The 24,403-nt window shown below is 45.9% G+C and overlaps 1 protein-coding gene across 2 annotated transcripts; it reads left to right on the top strand.

Moving 5' to 3' along the window:
• Nucleotides 1-10,949: 10,949 nt before the first annotated feature.
• On the top strand, nt 10,950-24,140 carry LOC149340633 ((3R)-3-hydroxyacyl-CoA dehydrogenase-like). 2 transcript variants are annotated; one of them, XR_016283871.1, is made up of 4 exons: nt 10,950-11,224; nt 14,974-15,164; nt 23,069-23,722; nt 23,763-24,140. XR_016283871.1 is itself a non-coding variant. In XM_089551308.1 (3 exons), exons 1-3 carry the CDS (start codon nt 11,074-11,076, stop codon nt 23,483-23,485), a joined length of 759 nt encoding a protein of 252 aa, XP_089407434.1. In that variant the 5' UTR covers nt 10,950-11,073; the 3' UTR covers nt 23,486-24,140. The 2 variants fall into 2 exon arrangements, 1 of the variants encoding a protein (XP_089407434.1); XM_089551308.1 differs by having other exon boundaries at nt 23,069-24,140.
• Nucleotides 24,141-24,403: the final 263 nt, after the last annotated feature.

The following is a 24,403-nucleotide window of genomic DNA, read 5'->3' as shown; positions in this document are numbered from 1 at the left end:
ATAAATATACCAGATGCCTAAATATTCTTACTACTCTCTCTGTGGTGTGCTGCTGTACGTGATGTCGTGTGCATTGTACCGGGTCTCCCAGATAAAAGCAAAAAAGGGTTTTAAAAATACATAGCTTCTAGGGCGAGTGAAATCGTTCGAGTGGTGAAGAGTGTCGCATGGCCGAGCCAGCAATATTTTTTTTTTATCTCTAGAACTTATTATTCTAAGCTTTTTAAATATTGATGTAAATAATAAAGAGTCATTGTAGAAGTTGTAGATCGCCTTGAAAGAGAGCGGAACGAAATGTTTGCACCAAGGTACCGTTTTACGTCAAATAGTTTTCGTTACTGACCTTCAAAGGAAGCTCACAAAATACAAAAGATTCTATCTGACTTTGGTGCTGCTTGAACTTCCCGGCACCCGAGGTGCGTCTCGGAGAAAAATATCCGGTTTTCTACAGGGCGTTCTTCTCGATCGAGCTTTGCATGTGGACTAGGCTAGAGATAAGTGCCAGCTGCTGTCACCTAGTCCTTTTTTTTTTTTTAACTGGTAAAGAAAGCTGCGTAAATAGTACCTTGATGCAAACGTTTCAGCGAACCCTTTTTCAAGACGGTCTACAGCTTGTGAAGTGACCCTTTTTTCTGACTCCGAGTATTTAAAATTAGAGACTTACTCTTTACTAATCCTTAACGAGAACGAAAAAATGCCAGTAGACTTTGCCATGCGACTCATTTTCATTGAGCTAAGACACGCCATTTTTTCCCCTGGCAGGACGCCGGACGGCTCTCGAAGGCTTTATAAAGGTGCCGTCAGACGGCACTCTAGACTCTGCAGCTTCAAAACCTTGATTGAACTTAGCTGGGCCCACTGATATGCTCCAGCAGGAATTTTGCTTGATGTTAAGAGAGGAATAATTTAGAATATTGGAGGATGTCTTCGTCCCACAGTGGACGCTATCGAAGTGATGATGATGATGATGCTGCTTATTCTGATTTGACAGAAAACATACAAACAATTCAGGACAAGCGCATTTTTTCACCGGGCCCGAGGAAAAGAAAACCAGGTTAGTGGGAGGCGGGTGCGATGTGGAAAGGGTGGTGAGGTGATTAAATCAACGCCGGCGCAACGACAACGGCACAAGAATGGACGACACATGTGTTCTTTTCTTATGCCGTCGCCGTTGCGTCGTTATTCTGTGGTTAGAAGAAGAGCGCAAACTTGAAAATTTGTTGCCCTGAAAGGTCGGCTGCTAAGAAGGATTAGACCGGTCGACCTGCAAAACTTGTGATAATGAAAAACGGAGCTGGCATATTTGATCTATTTACATTTTTGAAATCTGTGTACCTGTGCTGCAAAAAAAAAAAGTGGCAACTAATTTTTACCGGTTCTCTGCAAACAAGAACAAATGCCTTTTTTTTTTTGAAAGCAACCACAATAGAAAGAACTGCATACTCTAAAAAAGAACACTTGCTTTGAAAAAAATTGTTCTAAATACAGTAACCTCATTGGAAACTGCCAGAAGTTTTGGAGTGCCCTGCCGAGGATAGAAATATTCGTCTCAAATCAAATTATGGACACAACATTAAAAATCAGGGGGACGCTAAGCTTTGGCTTAAGGGTGGACGCGACAGCGCCTTCTCCTTCCTTTTTTCGTTTATTTTTTTCCCTTTTTTCACTCATACCCGTACACACCATTTCTTTTAGTACACTAAAGCACCATAACCACACCTTTTTATTCCATGCAGTTTGTGACGCTTCATTAGCGTATATATATTTGGTTTTATTTTTAATGACTATACATACCCGAATTCCGGCTAATTTATTTTAATGAATTACTTCTGTATTCTGAAATACCTCCATTAGAGGAACCTTCCCAGCAATTTTGGCTCGTTTGGGCCCTCCTCCCATTCGTTATCTTGATATGGAACTTCTGGCACTTTTTCCGACTGACTCAGTACGACGGACGACGGCGCCGGGTTTTCAGCAGAACGAGCTCCTTGCGCTATCGCATAAAATGTGCCAGTAAAGTGGACCGTGATGGCGTTCTTTACTCAATCAAGCATCCTGCGCAGACATACCATACTCAGTGCTCACCCATTACTCATGGATGCTAAAAGTTAGCGGCATCCGTAAAAGCTGAAGTTTGAAGGCAAGCACCAGAATAAAATTAAATACAGGACCTATTGGCATACAGTGTGCCGACACTGGACTGCTTTAACTTGATTGTGCATTTAGGATGGCAGGTGTGACATTTAATGGACGCAGGTGGGCACACGGAGGTGGGCTAGAAATTGGGAGCAGAAATGCTACGAATGTAGATGGCATGTAAAGTTATGAAAGAGCAGAAAGAAATGCAGTACAGGCCGGAAATTGTAGTTGTTTATTTAATATTATCCTAGGAATACTTAACCGGAAAAATTAACGAAGAGCAAGCTGCCGGGCTAGCTGGCAATGCATTTTTCGAAAGAAGTTAACGCGAAAAACGGACAAGGGACAGAAAGGACACATAAGACATTCACCAGCGCTACTACCAACTGTTTAATCATGCGGTCGTACAAGGCATATAAAAATGGAAAACGGCGAGCATGCGCAACCCGCCGCGGTGGCTCAGTGGTAAGGCGCCCGTCTACCGAGCCGGAGTACCCGGGTTCGAACCCGACCGCGGCCGCCGTGTTTCAATGGAGACGAAACGCAAGAGGCGCCCGTGTGCTGTGCGATGCCAGTGCACGTTAAAGATCCCCAGGTGGTCGAAATTATTCCGGAGACCTCCACTACGGCACCTCTTTCTCTCTTTCTTCTTTCACTCCTACCTTCCTCCCTTCCCTTACGGCGCGGTTCAGGTGTCCGCCGAGATATGCGAGACAGATACTGCGCCATTTCCTTTCCTCAAAAACCAATTTACCAATTTTATGCGCATAGAGAGGGCAGAAAAGGCACAGCAGTCTAGCAACAAGTTACTAAAAAAAACGAGTCTAAAGAGGCACATTCAGCGGAATACACGTGAACAGATATGACACTCACACAACGCTCGGACAATTCTTTGATATAATAAGCCTCTAGAAGGAGCCTAGCCTTATCATTCCCGCTCTTGCCAAAAATCGTGGTCCTCTCAAATCTTGCCCTGCACGTGCTCTCACACGTAGCAAGGTGCCGCACGAGGTTCGCATTTCTGTCCTTATTTTCTACGTTATTAGTAGAGGCCAGATTTTTAGGCACTAAAAAGCGCGTTTTGGGCGCCATAAATAGGCGGCTAAAACTGCAATTTAGGCACCTAACGGAGAAAAATAGGCACTATAAACTTTATCAAAAGTGCACACAGTTCCGAACTTCAGCGCGCAATATTTTCCGCAAAATAAAACAAAAACACGGCGGGAATGATTTGGGACCTTAAGCAAGGTGCGAACATTAGAAGCCGTTTTTTTTTTCAGGCTGTCGCGCAACTTTTCGTACTATACACATGCTTCAGCAGAGCAAAAGGGACGGTTACCAATCGTTTTAAAATGCTTTGGTATACCTCGAAACAAACAATTCGCTTGTCGTGTACAAAAGTAGAAACAGTGAACACCTTAACCGTAGGCCATGTAATTGATAGAAACATTGTCAATTCAAAGCATCTGACAAATGAGTTCAGTCTTCGCTCACACAGGAATTGAAGATTGTTTTATAGTTTGTGGCTTCACGTGTCTGGAGCCACGCGACTATCAAATGGTGCTTGCCATTAGAAGGGTCTGGAAACCGTAAATACGAGATGCTAGAAAATGTTAGACAGAGTGCTGCTTGATGCGGAATATGCCGAAAAGAATCATAGTTCTGCATGGGCCTACGTACTACCACGAGCATCCATGGTAAAATAAACATCATCCATCTAGAAATCACTTTTAAAGCTATGGAAGCAGTAGCAAACAAGCACCATCTCCAGGTTGATGGACCCACATTTATGCCTCTTATGAGTAAGAACAAGCTTGTGTGCTGAAAAGGAACGCCCAGCATCAACGGATGTTACAGGAGCGTGCTTGTACTTAGGAACATTTGATGGCTTTACACTGTTCGGTATCATAGAATGTTCACCGGTAAGTAGTCCTGAAATTTGCTTGAGGACTGAGAACCCCTCGTTTTTGTCCAAGACGGACGGCAACTTTGCGCGGATTTTCTCGGCAACTTCTCCGTGAGGAAGAGCAGCGATTCAATGCTGCATATTCTCAATTAGTCAAATTTTGGTATTGAGCATTACACCCCCATATTCCATATTTTTTATAGTGCTCGCAAGAAAATGGAGGTTGCCCTGAGAGAGGGCAGCTTGAACCCTCCTGTCTAGAGCACTCTCATCATCTGAGAAACTGTTTATGACGGTCTTCAGGTCAGAAAAGTGGTAGTTGTAGTACTTAACGGCTTCCAGCCACGTTCCCCAACGTGTGATGATAGGCTCCGGCGGGAGAGGCACTTCCGGCAACTGCTTTTTAAACGCGCACACACGAGAAGGCGCTTTCAAAAACACACCCTTGACTGAAGCAATGAGTTCATTAACGTCCTTGAAGTGCTTTCTGAGTTCTTCAGAAAGAAAAAAATCTTCTTCAGAAAAAAATCAGTTAAATTGTTCCCAGCACGTTTAAGGAACAATTTACGGTTGGTTTCAATTGGAACCAACTGGGAATCATTTGGACGAACCTATAACTTACTCTGTATACTTTCCGAAATGTGGTGCCATCTGGTCAGCTACCACTTTAACAGCCGAAGTCATCAACAAGCTGCCACGATAAAATGGCAGAAAATAGGAAAAAGGTTGCTTCGATGTTTTTGGCTGATGGGGTTGGTATTGTGTACACAGCCGGCGTAGGTGCAGTCTTCACCACAGCCAACTGACGAGGTCATCTAAAGTTGCCACGTGTGTGTTCTACTGAAAACCGAGATGGATTTGAAAGCAAACAGAATCTGAAAGAAAAACCACAGCGTATTTCAGGCCCCTTTTCTGTAAAATAGGGCATTTCTAGGCACCGACGTCGGAAATAGGCATTTATAGGCACTGACACTCAAAATAGGCGTTTATAGGCGCTATAAAAATAGTATTAAACATATTGTCAACACCTAATTCATGCTCATACACTCTAAACACAGTAACCTATAAAGTAACTTTTGGACGTGAGTAACCTTTGTCACAAAGGTTACAAATGATGTTTTTTTATGTTTTCATTACGTTTTCTTTATTTTTGTGGAGCCCAAAGGTTACAACGGCCAGAAGTCAACCGTTTCAAAGGTTACGATGAAAAAATTGCCAAGTAACCTTTGCGCAGTAACTTTTGGTCAGCACGGTAACCTATATGCGTCGTCAAGCCAGGAGATATGTACATATAGAGGACGTATGCTGCTTTACGTGCGGGAATGTGCTTTTCGGATGCAATGGGGCTGCGGTTTCGACCGCAAAGGAGATGCTTTAATACGCCGGAGACATCAACGTAAGCTATCGCATGAGACCGATACTGCTGTTTTGGATCGCAGCCACATTGAATCGCGCGTTATCAGATATCTGTCTTCACATTTACCAAAGGAGGCTGCGAATGCAATGCAAATGCAGTATTTTGCGGCTGAATATATATGAGAACACATCTTGAATGTTCGATTCCTATCCATGAGCTTTGCAAAGAAACCCAACGCGCTACTTCTCTAAGCATGGTCTGCACCGATTTTATTGCGCGAATAAACGTTAACAAACAAATATTTCAAATTGCATGTAATTTCTCGATGACTCAGATAGAGCCTATTTCTCATCTTCGTCTAACCGATACGCGATAACAACAGTCGCAATTAAGAGTAAAAAAGTAGACATATGGAAGGGCAGCACCTGGGAAGGCGACAGCGGATGTAACCGCATTTGCAGGCCGCCGAGTGCGCGATTCGACTTCCCTTCATGTGGCTCTCTGCATACGCCTCCAATGTATCATTTTAGGTGGCAAATATGTATCACAAATCAAAACATAATGCGCCCACGGTACGAACGGCGGCGCCTATAAGAAACGAGTAATTTGCAAAGAACTACTGAAAATATGGCATGACGGCCGCTCCAGTATGCGTGAGACGCGCATGCGCAGACGGCCGGCGCTTCACCCAATGAAAAGTGGCGCTTCTGTTTCAAAACGCTTGGCATCATTGCACGCCGGCAGGCACGCCGGCAAGTCTGGACGGCGGGAAGGCTCGCACGTTGCAGCGCTGCGAGGCTGCTTTGTTCTTGGAACCGAGAGTTGGAACCGTTCGTGAACCACGCCGTCTTTGGTGGCGTTTCTGCCGTGGTTTGTTTGGGGTAATGTTGCTAAGCAGTAGGGACCTGTGGGGTACGCTGCGCGGCAGCTGCAACGAACCTCAATGTGACTGTAGACGCTACGTCGTTGTGTGTGTACTCGGCGGACAGCTCCGCGCCCAGCGCTATTCGTTGCGACTACTGCAATCACGTTCCAGGGATTCATGGAAGAATAACGGACTTGGGTGAGTGTCCTTTTTTTTACCATATGCACAGTAACTACCTGCGAAGTCATTTATTTCATGTCTGTCAAAGTGCGTATTTTCTTTGTTTGCCAAAGCAGCTTCATTTCTAAGCCTCGTTGAGTGCACTTCGAAGCGAAATCTGGTTCAGTAGTTTGAGTGCCTCATTCACCTATTGCGCGGGGTTTCATGCCAATAAGTTTGGTTATCCAGAATATTGGTTTTAGACTATTGTTGCCGTACGTCATTTGGGGTCATCAGGTGCGATAATGCGGGGGAAATCCAGCGCTAATTCTTGATCGTTTGCATGCGTGTGCGCGCGTTTTTTTTTTTGTATACGTACAAGAGAGCACGCTTAAAACGCACGCCGGTACTTTTTTAATTAAGGATGCGATTTGGGCGAGTTGGTATCGTAAGCTATCTTATGACGCAATTCCACATCAGCGCTATACTCTCGCCCAAGTGGCGGCAGTCGTCTCCTCGACTCAAGAGGCGATCACGTGAATCTAGCTCGGTGCGCCGGTCGGTCCCACTGCCTACCGCATTGCCTGCCTATCCTCTTTCCTGTCTTCCCGGCGCCGTCTGGATGATGTTTGTGTTTGTGATGCTTGTTTTTCGCGAGTGCGCCGCGTCGACTCATCAGCGTTGGCGACGGGAAGCGCAGCGCAGGGTGTGTGGTGCGCGAGCGATCTGAGCTGACGTGCGTAAGACAGTGTGACAGTTGCACGTCGTTTCATTGATTATCAATTGATCGGTGCGCCATACGATTTTGGCAATACAATTGGGCTCATTAAAAAAATTGGCTGCGGTTTGACCAATGGCCATCCTGAGTGAATTGCGGAAGCAACAGCGCAGCAATCGCAGCAGCGGCGCTGCGATGCGGTAGGCACTGCGGTGTTCTTTGTATACCATGTTTCACTCTGGTGAGAATATCAGCCATGCTTTAAGTATGAATGGTTGCTCACTGGCTCTAATTTAACATTCCACAGATCCCACTGCCTGAAGAGTTGCAAGTGACTGCACCTCATGTATACACCTGCGCTGAGTGTTTACGCTGGAAGTATCAAGAAGTGATCTCGATCAGCAACGGCAACCTAGAGCGTGCCCTCATCTTCTGCCTGGTGACAGATTACATAAAATACCTCGACTATCCACCGGCATTTTCCGCCATACTCATCCTGCTGCAGAATATTGCCCTGCCAGACACTGTATAGTGCCACGTGGACTACAGACTGACGAGCTCTTGGAAAAGAATAATTTGTTCTAATTTCTTGGAAAGAAATGTGTTTCAGTTGTTCACTTTCTAATATCTTGAAGTATATTTTCTACAGCTAAATTGAGCAAGTTTTTTTTTTTAACCGCATTACACAAGTTGATGTAGCGTGGCTTTTTGGGCTTGTTGGTACATAGTTCCAATACACTGTAGCGCAGCAAGAGACGAGAGACGAACACAACGAGCGCTAACTTCGAACAAATTTTATTCTCATGAAGCATCACATTTATACGCCAGATAACAGTAATCACACTTGCGAACAGTATCAATTTCTTAGAAAAACGAGCTCTTTATCTGAGAGGAGACTGGAAGGTGTGCTTACACACGAGCATCCTGACCTATTTATTTTTTCGGCTGCAATGATTTCGCGCGTTACCCTTTCTCTGCTTTTTCCTATTACCAGACTTTTATCAAAGAAAGGCATACAGGTTTTCGACTTGCATGCGAGAATGTGGTCAACCAGCCATCCGCCTTGCCCGTTTCTGACGTTGCGAGCGTGTTCCATTAGGCGCTCGTTCAGACGCTCGCAACGTCAGAAACGGGCAAGGCGGATGGCTGGTTGACCACATTCTCGCATGCAAGTCGAAAACCTGTATGCCTTTCTTTGATAAAAGTCTGGTAATAGGAAAAAGCAGAGAAAGGGTAACGCGCGAAATCATTGAAGCCGAAAAAATAAATAGGTCAGAATGCTCGTGTGTAAGCACACCTTCCATTGTCCTCTCAGATAAAGAGCTCGTTTTTCTAAGAAATTGATACTGTTCGCACGTGTGATTACTGTTTTCTGGCGTATAAATGCGATGCTTGAGGAGAATAAAATTTGTTGGAAGTTAGCGCTCGTGGTGTTCGTCTCTCGTCTCTTCTGTCCTCGTCTTTTGCTGCGTTACAGTGTATTGGAAGTTGATGTACTTATGCGAGTGTTGTCAGGCTTATAGCACTGTTAATGTTACAAGTTATTGGTCATGTCCTTCTGCATCTTTGTTAATGAAGTGACTGGAGGAGTCACAAAGGGCTTTTGTGCATATGATCTAGGCAAGTTGTGCTGAATTTGCTGATGTTATGTACCTCTGAAAGCTGTTAGGTATATGTATATCTCTGGTTGCTGTTTAGCCAAGATGTTTAGATCGATTGATTGTTGTTTGCGTTTGTATGTGGCCGCAAGTTTTAAAGGAACTTATTTTATCTGCACTGCTTGGACCACCTTTCTTGATCTCATATTGTATAGTCATTTTAATCTTTCTTTTAAGAAGTGTGGTAAAATGTGTGATCAAAATATTGCCTTCTCTGATATTTTTGCCATTCATATTTTGTGTCTGATATATCCCTTACACAATGTCAAGTTGACTTGGCACTTGGTCGTGAATAATAGAGCTTTTATTTTGTTCTTCTTGGTACTACAATTACAGTGCCTATTTTCTTATTTACACTGCAATAAGAGTGATATGCTGTAGCCAAGCTCTATTCGAAGCAAGACTTCATCTGAGCATGCTTTATTGAGTTGCTTGTTCAACGTGGTTGTGTTTCGCATGCCAACAGTAATACTGTAATATGGGCCCATATTTTAGTGCCTTGCATGCCCATTTATTGTGATTTTTTTTTGCAAAATGTTTGCAAAAATGGTGCCTTGAACATACCTGCATCTGTTACATTCCTTAGTTTTTCTTCAATGTAGACAATATTTGGGAAGTATTGTTGTTTTGTATTTTTTCTAGTCTTGAAGATGTTGCAGTGAATTAAAATTTTGCCTATCATATGCCGATGTTTGTCATTTTTCTCCTTTCTAAACCATACTCTTGTTTGGCCAATTTTTGTTCCATTCAAATTGAAATCCAGCAGAGCTCTGTATTTCATCACCTTCCGCAAGTTGCAGCGACATTTTTGCCATTTTTAGGCCAGTCATTGTGGCTTACAAAGGTTACACATTTTGGAGCACGTAACCTATGGCTAGCTCAATGATGTATACCTTTGTAAAGGTTACAGCGCTAAAAAAGTCGCGTAACCTATGCGTAAAAAGAAGTAACCTTTACCAATTGTAACTTTTACAAAGGTTATAAGTGGAAAGGTTACATTCTGTAACCTTTAAATTATAGGTATACTTCAATGTGAAAATGTGCACCTTTACAAAGGTTACCCAAAGGTTACCGTGTTTAGAGTGTATGTAAAACTGGCGCGCCTACGAAGCGTTGAAAAAAATTGGCATTTGCCTAAAATCCGGTCTCTAGTTATTAGCATGCTCCCGTAGAGAATTGACGAAGGACAGCAAAAGGTGGTACACATGCCACGAATGGACTATCAAATGCGGTTTATTCAAGAAAATACGTCCCGGAGCGATGCTAACAGTGTATGCGCCGCGAAGCCAGCATCAATCACCCAACATCGACAACTCAAGACATCAAATCTATTACCAATTATCTAAAAACCCAAATTCTTTTCCCACCAAGCAGACCAAAGTTGGGCTAATGCGATCATTGTCATGCATCGTTATAACGCATTCTTCGAGTATTTCACGCTCGTCTTGCCCCTACCACTGCCAATAAACTTTACATTGTTGGACAACGATTAGAATTAACACTCACGGGAATGGCGAGACAAGGAATCCTATATACCAGACGTGTGGAACATGCGACAAAGTTCTCATGCTGTGTCGGACACGCAAGATTCCTCTACCTGTCTCGTGATGTACACGAGCACAAGGCGGCAAGGTTAGAGGGAACCGAAAAAAACAATTAGACACTGATTGACAGCGAGCTTCTTCATGTGTTGGGCTGTCCTGTCCTGTGTATAACTTGAAATTTTCTCTCTTAAGCTCCCACAGCCTCCACGATATTCAAACAGTCCTTCTTCATCGTTCGAAGCACAGAACAAGCCACCGCTTTTAGAAGAGCTGATGGGAACTCCGCGGCTTTGAAACGTTCGAATTGCTTGTCAAAGCTGCTTTTTATGGCATGGTGGCAACTTTCTTGCAGTGCATTTCAAAAGCAATTCAGTACAATTTCTCTCATCACAGCATTTGAGTGTGCGCAGTTGTAAGGTAACAGTGCATTCTTTTCTTTCCCTCCGGGCACTCGGAAGACACACGCGGTGCGATATCGCCGGCCGGAACAAGATTCTAGGGCCACGGCGGCGCCGACTGAAAGCGCCGATTCACCTAACGACAGCCAAGGCATATCGCACGGATCCTTGTACTAGCGGGCCGGCGCTGGGCTGTGATGATTGTGCGGAAGGCCACGCTTTCCGCTGTTCGCGTTTCTTTTCATCGCGATAGTACGATAAAAGTGACTCCGCGTATATAAAGGGTTACGCTTGCCCCGCCCAGTAGCTGGCTGAAGCGTGCGACAGAAATGGCTCTCAACAGACGGCTCGCTGTGGTCACGGGAGGAGCAAGCGGCATTGGGGCGGCTGTGTGCCGCGCTCTGGCCGCCGATGGAGCCACCCTGGTCGTCGCTGACAGACAGCTGGACGGTGCGAAAAGCGTGGCCGACTCGCTACCAGGTAAGCTCCTTTAAAGGTGCACTTTTAGCGCACAAATGTCAGTAACTAACGTCAGTTGAATGAAGCAAGGCGTGGGTGCGCTCGAGCAAAGCTTCAAGGCGTCGGTGTTTAACTTCTGTTCTATATGTCTTTCGTTAACTTTTGTGTGGCTTCTGAATACTAATTGCAATTCGTGTACTTCAATTTTATGATTTTTGGAATTCAATTAGGAAATGTTGAACGCTAATAATTAGTCCGCAACTGCAATACCCCCGCCGCGGTGGCTCAGTGGTTACGGCGCTCGGCTGCTGACCCGAAAGACGCGGGTTCGATCCCGACCGCAGCGGCCGAATTTCGATGAAGGCGAAATTCTAGAGGCCCGTGTGCTGAGCGATGTCAGTGCACGTTGAAGAGCCCCAGGTGGTCGAAAATTCCGAAGCTCTTCACTACGGCGTCCCTCATAGCCTTAGTTGATTTGGGACGTTAAACCCCAATAATCAAACCTAAAAGAGCAACTGCAATACCGTAGCCTGGCTCTGCAGATACCGATGAACATACTTAGGAAGTCCCGTGCATTCGCACACCTTGAGTCCTCATGTAAGACGTTATTTATGTAACCACCTTTAATAAGATTAAAGAAATATGACTTGAAAATTTAGGCGGGTCAATTTTATTTTCCGCTGAAATCGCAGTAGTGCTAAAGCGGGTGCTCCACAAAACTGTTCAAGTCGTACAGCAATGTTCTATTCCGGGAGTTTTCGGCCTACAGTTTACAGTTGGGAATAAAACGGGAGTGCGTTTACGAGGTTTCAGGGTATTTGAAGAATGGCCAGAAATCAGAGGGTTACTGCCTGGGCAAGGCACGAAGCAGGTTACAAACGCAGAAAATAGAGAAATGCGCGTTCGATGTCATTGCGTAAAGCCTTTCTTTGCCGCCCCCTTCGAGTCCCCTCGATGAACACAGGTTAGCTGGCTTGTCTTGGAGCGCTGTGCTGAGAAACAAATAGCATGAATGCTTATCGTAGTTGATTTGTTGTGAGCACTGCGCTTTTGTTATCTTTCGCGTGGCTTTATAGCAGTGCTTGAGCATCAATATTGCCTATCAAAACCGCTGCCTGCATCAAAATTAGGCCACTTTCGGTCCACAGGCCACAGCTCGAGTGCTCTGGACAAGCGTGATCGTGTCTGTACGAATGTTGCTGCCACTAGCACTGCACAAAGGTTGCACGTGCCACCTTTTTTTTTTTTTTTTAAGAGCGGCGATCCAGATATAAAGTCAAACCGACGATCAGCACCTAGCCCCCCTCCCCTTTTTGGCGTCACCTTTGCTTCGGTGCTCAATAAATTAGTGCCTTACAGGAGCACTACAAACTTATAGGCTGGGGCGCCTGATAGCAAATGTCATTTTTACCGAAACCAACGTTTTTATAAGACAACAAAATTACGTTAAAGCGAGGCACACGTGGCGCCGCGACTTGAAGATTTGTGAAGTGGTGAATGACGTGATACGAAGAAATTGGTGCAGAGAGCATAGACACTACGGAGTCTCGTGATTAAAGCAGCCCAAAACAGACGACTGAGAGTAAGGTTAGTCGCAAACACGAACTCTGAGTATTTAGTCTCGCATTTTGTGCTCCTAGGCTAAGTGTAGCCGTTGTACGCAGCCAGTTCAGAACCGCGAGCTTTCAACGGCGTTCCCGATGTGTGCTTGCAACTCGGGCAGTAAAGCGGTTTCGTTCTCGCTCGGCTGTCGAATCGACTACAGTTTGGGCAGGCTGCGGGCATTGTGAAGTAGCACGATGTTTATTTCTTTATTATTAATACGCACTCATGCAAACACGCATCTGCATGCGCGTCTTCAACGTGTGAAGCGCTATGGGAGCGCGTGGTCTTCTATGTTTTTTGCGCAGTGGAAAGAGGGATATGCTTTTAGATCTTGTACTTCTCAGATGTTCTTCAGCACATGTATGCACCATCACATCTCACTCTGCTGATTAAAGAAAGGTTTCCCAGCGGTGGCCATCATACACGCAGTACTTGAGGCGCCGCCACCCAAGGCAGGGTTTTTCGCGAGGAAAGTGGTCGACAAGCTGATGCGTGCTCATTATTATGCGTGCAGCTCATGCAGACAGCTGTAGCCATCAGGTGGTGGACTGCAGTTGGGTGGAACTTACTCCGATTCGTTTCCGCTTACAACCCACAGAAAGTAATTCACGACCGTAGAAACCGCAACACCCACAGGGGAGGCAGCCGCAAGGGCCGTCAGCGATCATACTTGCTGTGTAGTTGGCAAACGCGATGCAGCTCATTAACTATTGCACAGGAAGTAAGAGGGTCAGCGTTGTCATGCTGCAAAATTCCATGCATAGATAGAAGTTTACGTCGCTTTGTGTCTATTGCACGTCTTGGGTGGTCCTTCAGCACCTCTCAATAAGCACTTCATAGTGAGTGTTCCCCACCTTCTATGCAGACAGCTGTGCCCGAACCTGTTCTGGCTTTCGGGGATTAAGAATGAGAACAGTCCATGCTCTTCATCTGTTTCCTTAATTTGGCAATGGACCCATGTTTTCTCCCCACTGACAAGTCCAGTAGGCAGATCACCTTTTTCAAAGCCCCACTTAAGTTCTTCAGACGTCTTCACGTCACTGTTAAGCTATGCTGTCAACTGCTGTGGCATCAATCCTGATGACGTTTTCTCTAACTGGAGCACATCTTGAGAATAATTAAACATCCTGAGCCATGCCTTCTGGTTACAACTCTAGTAATTTTATCTACAGTAACTCGGAGATTTTGATTTATTAACGCTTAGACAGCGCCAAACCTCTACGTCGTCAGAACTCCATCCCCTTGATCCAGCCGAGGTACGTTGTTCTCACACATCCCCCCCCCCCCCCCCCCCCCCCCGTCTGTGGGTTTTCTTTACTTCGCTCGTAGCTGCCAAAGTCTTAAGCATAAAAGCATAAATGCCAAAACATTTCTGCAGCACATTTCTACGCCTTCACTGGTCACGACTCCAGTAACAGTATGTTGTTCTTCTTTGGTGCATATCCGAATTCCGGCGGCCATCTTTACGCTCCTACTCTGACAACGCTTCTTCCTCCTCACCTTTATGCCACCTACTCTACATTCGTTACATCATAGCAAGAACTTTACCCACCTAAAAGAAAGTGGCATGAAGTGACTATTTTTATAACCTACTTTCGGTCTTTACTTTCCTGATGTACGTACGATGTAGACAAGCTGCACTTAATTTCAACCCTTCGGAAAGCCTATTTTAGTTCTTTAATTTATGGCTTGTAATTTTGTTGAGTGATACAACTTAGGTACGGTTACGTAGATATTTAAACAAAAGTTAGTTGAAAAGGCCACGAAATTGGCAGCCGTAAGATATGGCTAAGGCAGCGGATTGCACGAGAAAGCAAACATAGCAAGAGTCAGGTGGGCGGATGGCGTCTGCATGTTAACGGAGATAAAGTGGCTGCGACAGGCGCAGTTGGGACCTTCGTCTTACAGTATACAGATTTAAGCTGGTAATGTTAAAACCGAAGAAAAATATGATAAAGGAAGAATGTTGCTGCAATTGTGCACCGGTGTGCTCGAGCGTTGTAGTAGTAGCCAATGGTTAATTGCGCAGCGGCAGCTGGGACCACCTCATGTGCATCGCGCTGAAGGCTAAGGTGACTTCGCCGTAAAGACTAATGGCTACAGCTGCTTGAACATGTCTCCAGACAGCAAATGAACGCCAATGTTTTTCGGCTCGTGCTGCGCAGGTGACACGACTCACTTTGCCCTGTTTGTGGACGTACGCTGTTCCACATCCGTGCAACGCTTCTTCAACCTCGTTAAGGAGATTCCTCTGCCACTCAGCATCCTCGTCAACTGCGCCGGCATTATCCGTACGGCTCCTCTCGTCGACACCAGCGACGAGCTCTTCGATGACGTCGTCGGTGTCAATCTCAGGGTGAGATGCAAGCACGTCGACGTATCGTCTTTTAAACTGTCAGCGCAAATTACCGCGCCTACACTTCCAGATCTGTCTGTCTACGGTAAGATCTGCCCCGCTCCCCCTTTTTGTTAGTACTTCACTAGACGGAGATGACCCTACTTAATCTTGATTTAAGAACACAGTTCGGAACGCATTTGTGGCGTGCTCAAGACTAGAATTATTGCCTTGCGCTTTTCCAGACGTGGCAGTTACGGAGGCTGCACGGTTATAATATGGCTACCCCCGAATGCGGCTTGCGCTAACGGAACCTTAGAGCTCCGAAATTTTAGTCTACAGTCTAGCCCCCTTACAAAGACCGCAGATATAACAAACGCTCGGTTATTACGAAGGATTGCGGTGCTACCGTCGAGAGAGAGAGAGGGGGGGGGGGTTTATTGACGTGAAAGGGAGAGAGGTTGGCCGCAAAAATGAATATCTGGCCTGCTACTCTGCACTGGAGAACGGGAAGAGGAGAAAATACAGGGTCACTGTCAAAGTACTCATTAGGAGAATGGTCATTCGTCTCAGATACAGCGACCAACTCTGGCCGCACCATTCGGTTATAGCGAACGAGGAGTCATATACTCTCCCCCCCCTCCAAGTTGGAGAACTCGCGCTTCCAGTAAGCGCTGGGGTCAAATGGGGGGCGCCGATTGGCTTTGTGCTCGCCTGTTCTCCGGCTGGGCAAATCAACCAAAGCTGCATCGTCAACAGCGAAGCTACTGCGCATGCTCGGAGGTCAGCTAGCAACAGCGATTTCAGTTCACGTCATGCTGGTCTCGCGGTATGCATAGCATGCCCAGTAGGCTCCACGTTTTTTTGTTGCTACCACGTGCAGGCAACATCAGAGAGCGGAAAGTGCAGTTGAAACGTTCTGTGCTGCGAGCGCCGTGCTACCTTCATCGCTGCGTGGGCCCACGATGGTGGTGGAAAACGTTTATTTGGTCTATTTTACAATATTTTTTTTTTCCCCGCAGGGAGGCGTCTGCAGCATGCAGACGTTGGTGAGTGGCGACACCACGGGGTTAACCCGAGCATCCGCAGGGACATCCCCGCAGGGGCATGATGGTGAACAATGCGTCACCACGGACCCGAGCATCCGCGCTTAGCCGTGCGTGGCATCGCCGTGTCCGGGGAAATTGGAATCCTGGTGGTTGAGCCGATGCCGAGCGTTTGGACCCTTAAGGCCCCTCGGCGGAGGCAACACACCACTTTGGCCCCAGCTTCCTGTAGACGGCACCTCCTGCCTGACCCGACCGGAGGAAATCGGCAGTCGCCTTTTCCTGTCCTCCCCTCTATCTTTCACTTTCCTATTTCCTTTCTTACAACTTTCCTGTATCCTCCTCTCTTCTTTGTTTTTTCCTTCTTTCCTGGCGGCGAGGGTTAACCGTGTGTGACCAACTACCCTGAGTTGAGTCATATTAGGTTATAGTTAAGGTGTACAGCTGGCGTGGGCAGGACTTGCTTTCAAGTTCCTGTCGCGTCCCCCTGTTGGGCTCCATGGTGGGTGGCTGGCACCATGACCGAAAAACCTCAATTTTTTATGGCTCCCCCCCTTTCAAAACTTGATCGCTCTCTCAAGAGAGGGCGGACCGAAGCAGACGACTTTTTTCAAAAAAGAAAAGTATCATTTCCAAAATTTCACGTCATCCATAGCAAAACAGAAGAAACGCAAGCAAGGATAATATCCCCATTCCAAGTCTCAAAACGCTTGACGGATGCCTTAGGCCTTGGCTACAAGGTGTCAAAAATGGCCAGTGGCGACTTACTTCTTGAACTGCGCGACAGCATACAACACTCAAAAGTTGCAACAATTGTATCCATTGGGGACATCCCTGTCTCTGTGACCCCACATCGGTCTCTGAATACTGTACGAGGCGTCATCTCTGAAATAGATTTTGTCCACCTTTCTGAAAAGTAAATGCTCGAAGGACTTACTGACCAAGAAGTTATAGATGTCCACCGGATCAAGATCCGGAAGGATGGCAAAGAAGTGGACACCAAACACCTGATCTTGACATTCAACTTGAGCACATTGCCCGAATCCATTGAAGTAGGCTACCTGAAAATAAATGTAAGACCGTATATTCCCAACCCACGCAGATGTTTCAACTGACAGAGGTTTGGCCACGGCTCACAGAGTTGTCGCGGCCGCAAAACTTGCGCAAAATGCTCTTCGAAGGACCACCAATCCGAAGAATGTGTTGCTAACCCACGGTGTGCAAACTGTGAAGGAGACCATGCTGCCTACTCCAGAGCTTGTCCTTCATGGAAAAAAGAAAAAGAAGTTATTACTCTCAAGACTACTCAAAAACATTTCTTTCAAAGAAGCACGAAGGCAATACGCTCAGACAAACAAATTCTCCTTCACTGCAAAAACAAACTTCGCCGATGTGGTGCGTGGGCGCGGCGCACCACACCAGGCTTCGGCACCTGTCCAGGTCACACGTAGTGAGCCTGGGGCGGGGCCATCCGCGCCGTCTGGTGGAGTAGCTCACGCTACTCCGCCTACCCCAAAGGAGGGGACGCAGACCCCCGGGTCGGCGGGCCCAAAGACCTCTTCCCACAGGTCGAGGTCTAACTCAAAAATCAATGTGCCTCCTGCACGGTCGTCCAGTGCCTCTGCAGAGGCGATGGACACGACCCCGGGCAGCCCCTCACCGTCCACGTCGGATGGTCGGCGGAGCTCCCTGGATCGGTCAAAAAAAGACAGGCCCCGAGTCACGGGGCCATAAACAACTTGATCTAGCTTTTCAATCAGTACAAACACAAAACTAAGATGGCTTTCATAATTCAATGGAACTGTAGAGGAATGTTGAGGAACTACAGTGATATAACTCATATTCTAGGGTCAGTGATGCCTCTAGCCCTATGTCTCCAGGAGACCAATCTTGGTCCACAACATTCAAATATCTTAAAACATTATACAACTTTTAGGCGTGATCGCGAACATGCAAATAGACTCTCGGGAGGCGTCGCAATCATCATCCAAAGCGGCGTCCCGGCTCAAGAAATCAAACTGAAAACAAAACTTGAGGCGGTTGCGGTTAGCGTCATCAGCTACAAAACCATAACAATATGTTCTGTATATCTTCCCCCACACATCACATTAACATGCCAAGATCTAGAAGGCCTGATCGATGAACTGCCGGAGCCATTCCTGGTAGTTGGCGATTTTAACGCTCACTCTCCGTTTTGGGGAAGCGAACGCTGTGACTCTAGAGGCCAAACAATCGAAGGTTTTATACTTTCCAATAATGTCTGTCTTTTAAATACGGGAAAAGCCACATATTGCTGTCCAAGCTCAGCAAAAATGAGCTCTCTCGATTTAGCTTTCGCATCACCATTACTTTTTAACGATTTTAAATGGGATGTTTTAAATGACCCCATGGGCAGCGATCACTTACCTACCGTCATCAGGCTCTCATCGTCCACTCCAATCATCCCCACAAGGCCACGGCGCTGGAAAATTCAGCTCGCCGACTGGTCACTTTTTACAAAAAGTGCCACTCTGGAAAAGGAATTTTGTGACGACCTTAGCACAGATGAAATTAATGAGAAGTTTACTGAATGCATAATATCGGCCGCAACACTCGCTATACCACAAACAACAGGACTTGCACAAAAGAAACACAAAGTGTGGTGGACAAAAGAATGCACATTAGCAAAAAAACAACAAAACAAAGCCTGGAGCGCTCTGCGTCGATATCCCACTGCAGAGAACCTACTCACCTTTAAGAAGGCAAAAGCCAGAGCGCGGTATGTGCGAAGAAATGCAGACAAAACCTCTTGGAAGAAATATGTCTCCTCAATAAATAGTTCAATAACATCAAAGAAAATGTGGGGAAAAGTTCGTAAATTTACTGGCGACCATACCCCTTTCACACTTCCTCTCTTGACGGCACCCGGGACACAAACATCTTTAGAAGAACAGGCCAACATACTGGGCGAGCATTTTGCTGAGATCTCAAGCTCATCCAACTACACAAACACATTTCAGAAACACAAAGCAATAGCTGAAGAACAAAAATTTCCATCTGGAGCAGGTGTTCATGAGGATTATAACCAGCCTCTCACACTACAAGAATTAAATAAGGTACTATCTTCTGGCAGAAAGACAGCACCGGGACCAGACAACGTGCATTACGCTATGCTTGCACATCTCTCCGAGGCTGCTGTAGAGGCACTGTTAAAATTCTTTAATAAAATCTGGATAACTGGAAATATACCTGACGAGTGGAAAAAAGCAGTCATAATACCTTTTCTCAAACCCGGAAAACCACCAACAAGTCCTAGCAGTTACAGACCAATAGCCCTCACCAGCTGCATTGCTAAATCTTTTGAAAGTGTAATAAACATTAGATTGACCTTCATACTTGAATCTCGGCAACTATTAGATACACACCAATGTGGGTTCAAAAAAGGATGCTCGACCACAGATCACCTTGTCCGTCTAGAAAACACCATCCGGGAGGCGTTCATCCACAAGCAGCACTGTATTGGGGTCTTCTTCGACTTGGAGAAGGCCTACGATACTACGTGTAAGTTCGGCATCCTCCGTGACCTAGCAGAGCTAGGTATCCGCGGCAGGATGTTGAACTGCTTGAACGACTTCCTGGCTAACCGCACATTCCGAGTCCGCCTAGGAGCAACTCTCTCCATGACTTTCACCCAAGAGAACGGCGTACCCCAGGGGTGCATTCTAAGCACGACACTCTTCATAGTAAAAATGAATTGCTTAGCTAAAGTAATACCCAAGTCCATAATGTATTCAGTCTATGTAGATGACCTACAAATAGCATGCACGTCCTCTAGCATATCAACCTGTGAGAGACAAATACAAATCACACTAAATAAACTAGGTGCTTGGGCAGACATAAATGGGTTTAAATTTTCTCCTCAAAAAACAGTAGCTGTTCTTTTTTCATTGCGACGAGGCCTACAGGTCGATCCCAATCTATACTTGAATCACACTGCGCTACCAATTAAACTAGAACACAAATTTCTAGGCGTAACTTTCGACAAGAAACTCACATTTCTACCACATATTAACAACCTTAAAAAGAAAGCTTCTCAAGCCCTCAATATCTTAAAAGTTCTCTCACGGAAGCGGTGGGGGTCCGATAGAGCAAGCCTTTTACAAATATATCGCTCTCTGGTGCGCTCCAAGCTGGACTACGGGTGCATAGTATATGGTTCGGCAAGAGCATCCTACTTAAAAAGATTAGACCCCATTCATAATCTTGCTCTGCGCCTATCATCTGGAGCATACAGAACATCACCAGTAGTTAGCCTTTACGTTGAAACTAATGAAGCCGCTCTTGAGGATCGAAGAATCGCCCTTACATGCTCATACGTCTTAAAAATCCGTTCTCTTACGAAACATCTCTGCCATCCAGTTGTCACCAAGTGCCCATCTAAAAGATTATTCATCAACAAACCACATTCTATCAGACCATTACTGCTGCGCTTTGAAGATAAATGTGAAGAGCTAACAGTACTAGATGCCCTACGGAATATTGCACAAAGGAATGAATATTTACCACCATGGTACAGCCTGCCTTCAGTATGTGACCTCACAATGACACATTTAGATAAAAAGCGAACGCCAAATGAGTACATATTATAGGAATTCTTTGCACTACAAGAAAAGTATGACACTTACATTGAATTTTATACCGATGGCTCAAAAACAGAAAGTCACGTTGGAAGTGCTGTAATCCAAGGAAAAAACAAACAGATAATGCGACTACCAGAATTCGCATCGGTTTTTACTGCTGAGTGTTATGCCATCTTTGTAGCTGCGGAAAAAATAGTAAGAGAGAATATCAAAAATAGCATCATTTACACCGATTCCCTGAGTATGCTCAAAGCACTGCACTCCAGAAATGCTGCTGAACCCATAATAGGTAACATCATACATAACATCGTTAAAATCACAAAACAAAAACATAACATTAAATTCTGCTGGGTTCCTAGCCATGTTGGAATCGTAGGTAATGAAAAAGCAGATGTATGCGCTGCACAAGCCCGGAATGGCCAAATAAAACAAGTGAGCATACCGCATAGGGATTGCTTAAAGTTTATCAACAGTAAACTCAGAAATAAGTGGCAGGCCGCGTGGCAAGATCACGTAAACAACAAATTACATTCTGTGAAACCAATTTTAGGGGAATGGCAATCATGTAGGCATCAAGAACGTTTTACCGAAGTTATTTTATGTCGGCTCCGCATTGGACACACCCACCTCACGCACAACTTTCTGCTAGCCAAACAAAACAAACCTCTCTGTGAAATGTATGGTGCTGAACTCACAGTGAACCACATTTTAATTTCATGCATAAAATTAGAAGAACTAAGAAATATTTCACAACATTTTACAGGGAAAGCATCCCATTACACCCCATGCTACTCTTAGGTGATCGAGCACTGGTTGACATTTCATGTATTTTTAGGTTTCTCAAGGAAGCCAACGTTTTAAACAAACTCTAAGTATTTTTAAAAAGCTTCACCATTAACAAAAACTCTAACCTTGTGTTTGGCGCAGCATAGCCTCAGTTGCTTTTGCGCCATAAAAATCAATATAACTAACTAACAATATTTTTTTGCGGCTTCAGATGGAGTCTTCGATCTTATCATCAGGGTCGGTTCCCCTAGTCCAGGGCTCCGCTGAGGGTAGCTGCCCTGCGTGCACGTCTTACTTGTCCTTGTTGGACTTTCAGGATGTCGCTGGATAGCATCCTCTCCCACTGTTCCGCACTCGGGTTTTCAATTATGGGTAGCTCGTCTATTTTCTGGCAAGCCCATGTGGTATGGTATAGGGTTGGTTTGTCTCCACACCACGGGCACTCGCTCTTGTACTGTGTGGGGTAGATTTTACTTAGGATGTTTAGGCACGGGAATGTTCCCGTTTGTAACTGCCATGCTACGGCGTCTTCTCTATAGAGTTGTTTGTGTGGGGGCCGGTATTTTCGTCTGATCCCTCTGTAGTAGTTAAGAATGTCTATATAGCTTTGGGCTACCGGCTCAGGTTCCTCAGCGGGGTCGGGATTGTTGCATGCTCGGTTTGTTGCGTTCCCTCGAGCTATCCTATCCGCCTCCTTAATTCCCGTAATGTCGGTATGTCCCGGCACCCAAACTATCGTGTGTTTGGCCTGGTTGTTTTCGGTTTTGCCACCTGTCCTGTCATGATGGCTTCGTGGCTTGTACTGAGCAACACCCCGCTCAAAGGAGAACACATCATCATGGCACTGGGCCCACGAACGATAGATGAAGCTATCGAAAACGCACGTGTTCAGATGCGTGTAGATTTGTGGCAATGCGGTAGTGTAGATTTGCGGACGACCACTTGCCAAAGCAGTGTTCTCTGACGAAGTAAGAGCACTCCGCGAAGTAAGAGCTCTCCGTTACCGCTACGAATCTGATTAATGTGGCCGACCTGCCACCAGCTTCCGGGGACGCTCCAGTCTCGATCAGTTATTTCTCGTCCCTAAGGTTGCTTGTTGGCAGCCAGGGGGTCGGCGAATTATGAGAATATGACCACCCTGGAGAGCCTAGAAAGCATCGCGTTTGGTTTTTGCTTTGAACAAGTATAGAGGCACGTAACGCAGCTTTTAATAAGCGCCACTTCTGGCGTACGTAATATTCATGGTTGTAATACCGATAGTCCACTTAATATGCACATCGGATATTACAAACAGAATTTGCGTGACCGTCAGGTCAGTTATAAGTGAGCTCCACTCTACTTGTTTCGACTGCGCTAACAGTCGTCGAGGACACCGTTTCGAGCACTGAACAATGAAATAAACTCTCGAAACTTAGTCTACCTGTGGTGCCGTCGAAATCTAATTTTGTCATTTTGATTTCATATGTCAATGCAGGGAACTTTCCTGATGACACGTGAAGCCAGCCGTCAGATGACCAGGCCTGGGAACGTTTTGCCAGAAGGGGGCGCCGCCATCGTAAATGTGTCCAGCATCATTGCCAAGACCGGCGCTTCCCAGAGCAGCGCATACGTGGCTGCGAAGGCCGGCATCCTGGCCCTCACCAAGACGGCGGCCCAGGAACTAGCTCCGCAAGGCATTCGCTGCAACGCCGTGATGCCCGCCTGGACGGATACCCCTATGACTGCCACGTGGCCCCCAGAGTACAAGGTGATGAACGACAACATGACGCCTCTTAGGAGGTCTGCTCAGCCCCGTGAGATTGCCGAAACGATCAAGTTCCTTTGTTCGCCCAACACAAGTTCTTTCGTGACGGGCGCCGCACTAGAGGTCACCGGAGGATTCTGCATGTGACATTCCGTCATGGAGCAATGTATTGGAAATATTTTGTGTATTTAGCACTGTTAATTACCGGTTGGGGTTGCTGCTCATGCTCGTGCTCAGGTTACTCAAACCACGTTCTCCCAATTCTCTGCAAGTCTTTCGCTTTGGTGTCCCTGTGACGATTAAGGTGTCCCTGTGACGATTAAGGTGTCCCTGTGACGATTAAGGTGTCCCTGTGACGATTAAGGTGTCCCTGTGACGATTAAGGTGTCCCTGTGACGATTAAGGTGTCCCTGTGACGATTAAGGTGTGACCGCAAGATTATAGCGATATACGACTATGAACCCACCTCCACCCGTTGCGATGTCATAGTGCGTAACTCTTCCAGTACGAGTTTCCCCAAGCGAGAGCTACATGTGCTAAGCGTCAGGATAACATATTACGAGCGCCACATTTCTACAAAGGCCTTTATGCTTTCGAGTTGTGGACGTGTGGTCTAGGTACATAAAAACAGACGGTAAACTGAGCATGTATAGGGGACTGCCTGAAGCAGTCTCCTGCACGTCGCATAGAGTATAATGGGCAGAAATTGATGAGTACTGAATCCATAATAGTAGCAACGCAGATATCAAAGACAGCCAAAGCCACAAATGAGCAGCAGCATACCTTTCTGTGAGCAAGCAGTCGTACCTTTCTCTATATTTTCATGTATATCAATTAAATAAATTTCTTCGTTTCAAATCCAGACGTCCTGTCTTTGAATCTTTAGTGTCATTTTTTCAGCAATCTTGGGATGTTCGACTGAAGCCACGATTCTAGGCGACCAGTTACTATCACCTCAGCTTAAAACCAGTAATGGATGCCCACAGACTGATCACTAGATTAATCCAACCTGTAGCATTCGCCAACCTCAACCTCTTAAAGCTACAGGACAGGTATACCCTGAAT

The sequence above is a fragment of the Amblyomma mixtum genome, chromosome 6 (genome assembly GCF_055824585.1).
Source record: "Amblyomma mixtum isolate Tamu chromosome 6, ASM5582458v1, whole genome shotgun sequence".
Classification (NCBI taxonomy): domain Eukaryota; kingdom Metazoa; phylum Arthropoda; class Arachnida; order Ixodida; family Ixodidae; genus Amblyomma; species Amblyomma mixtum.
Note: the sequence above shows the minus strand (reverse complement) of the source record. Positions and strands in the feature narration are given on the sequence as shown.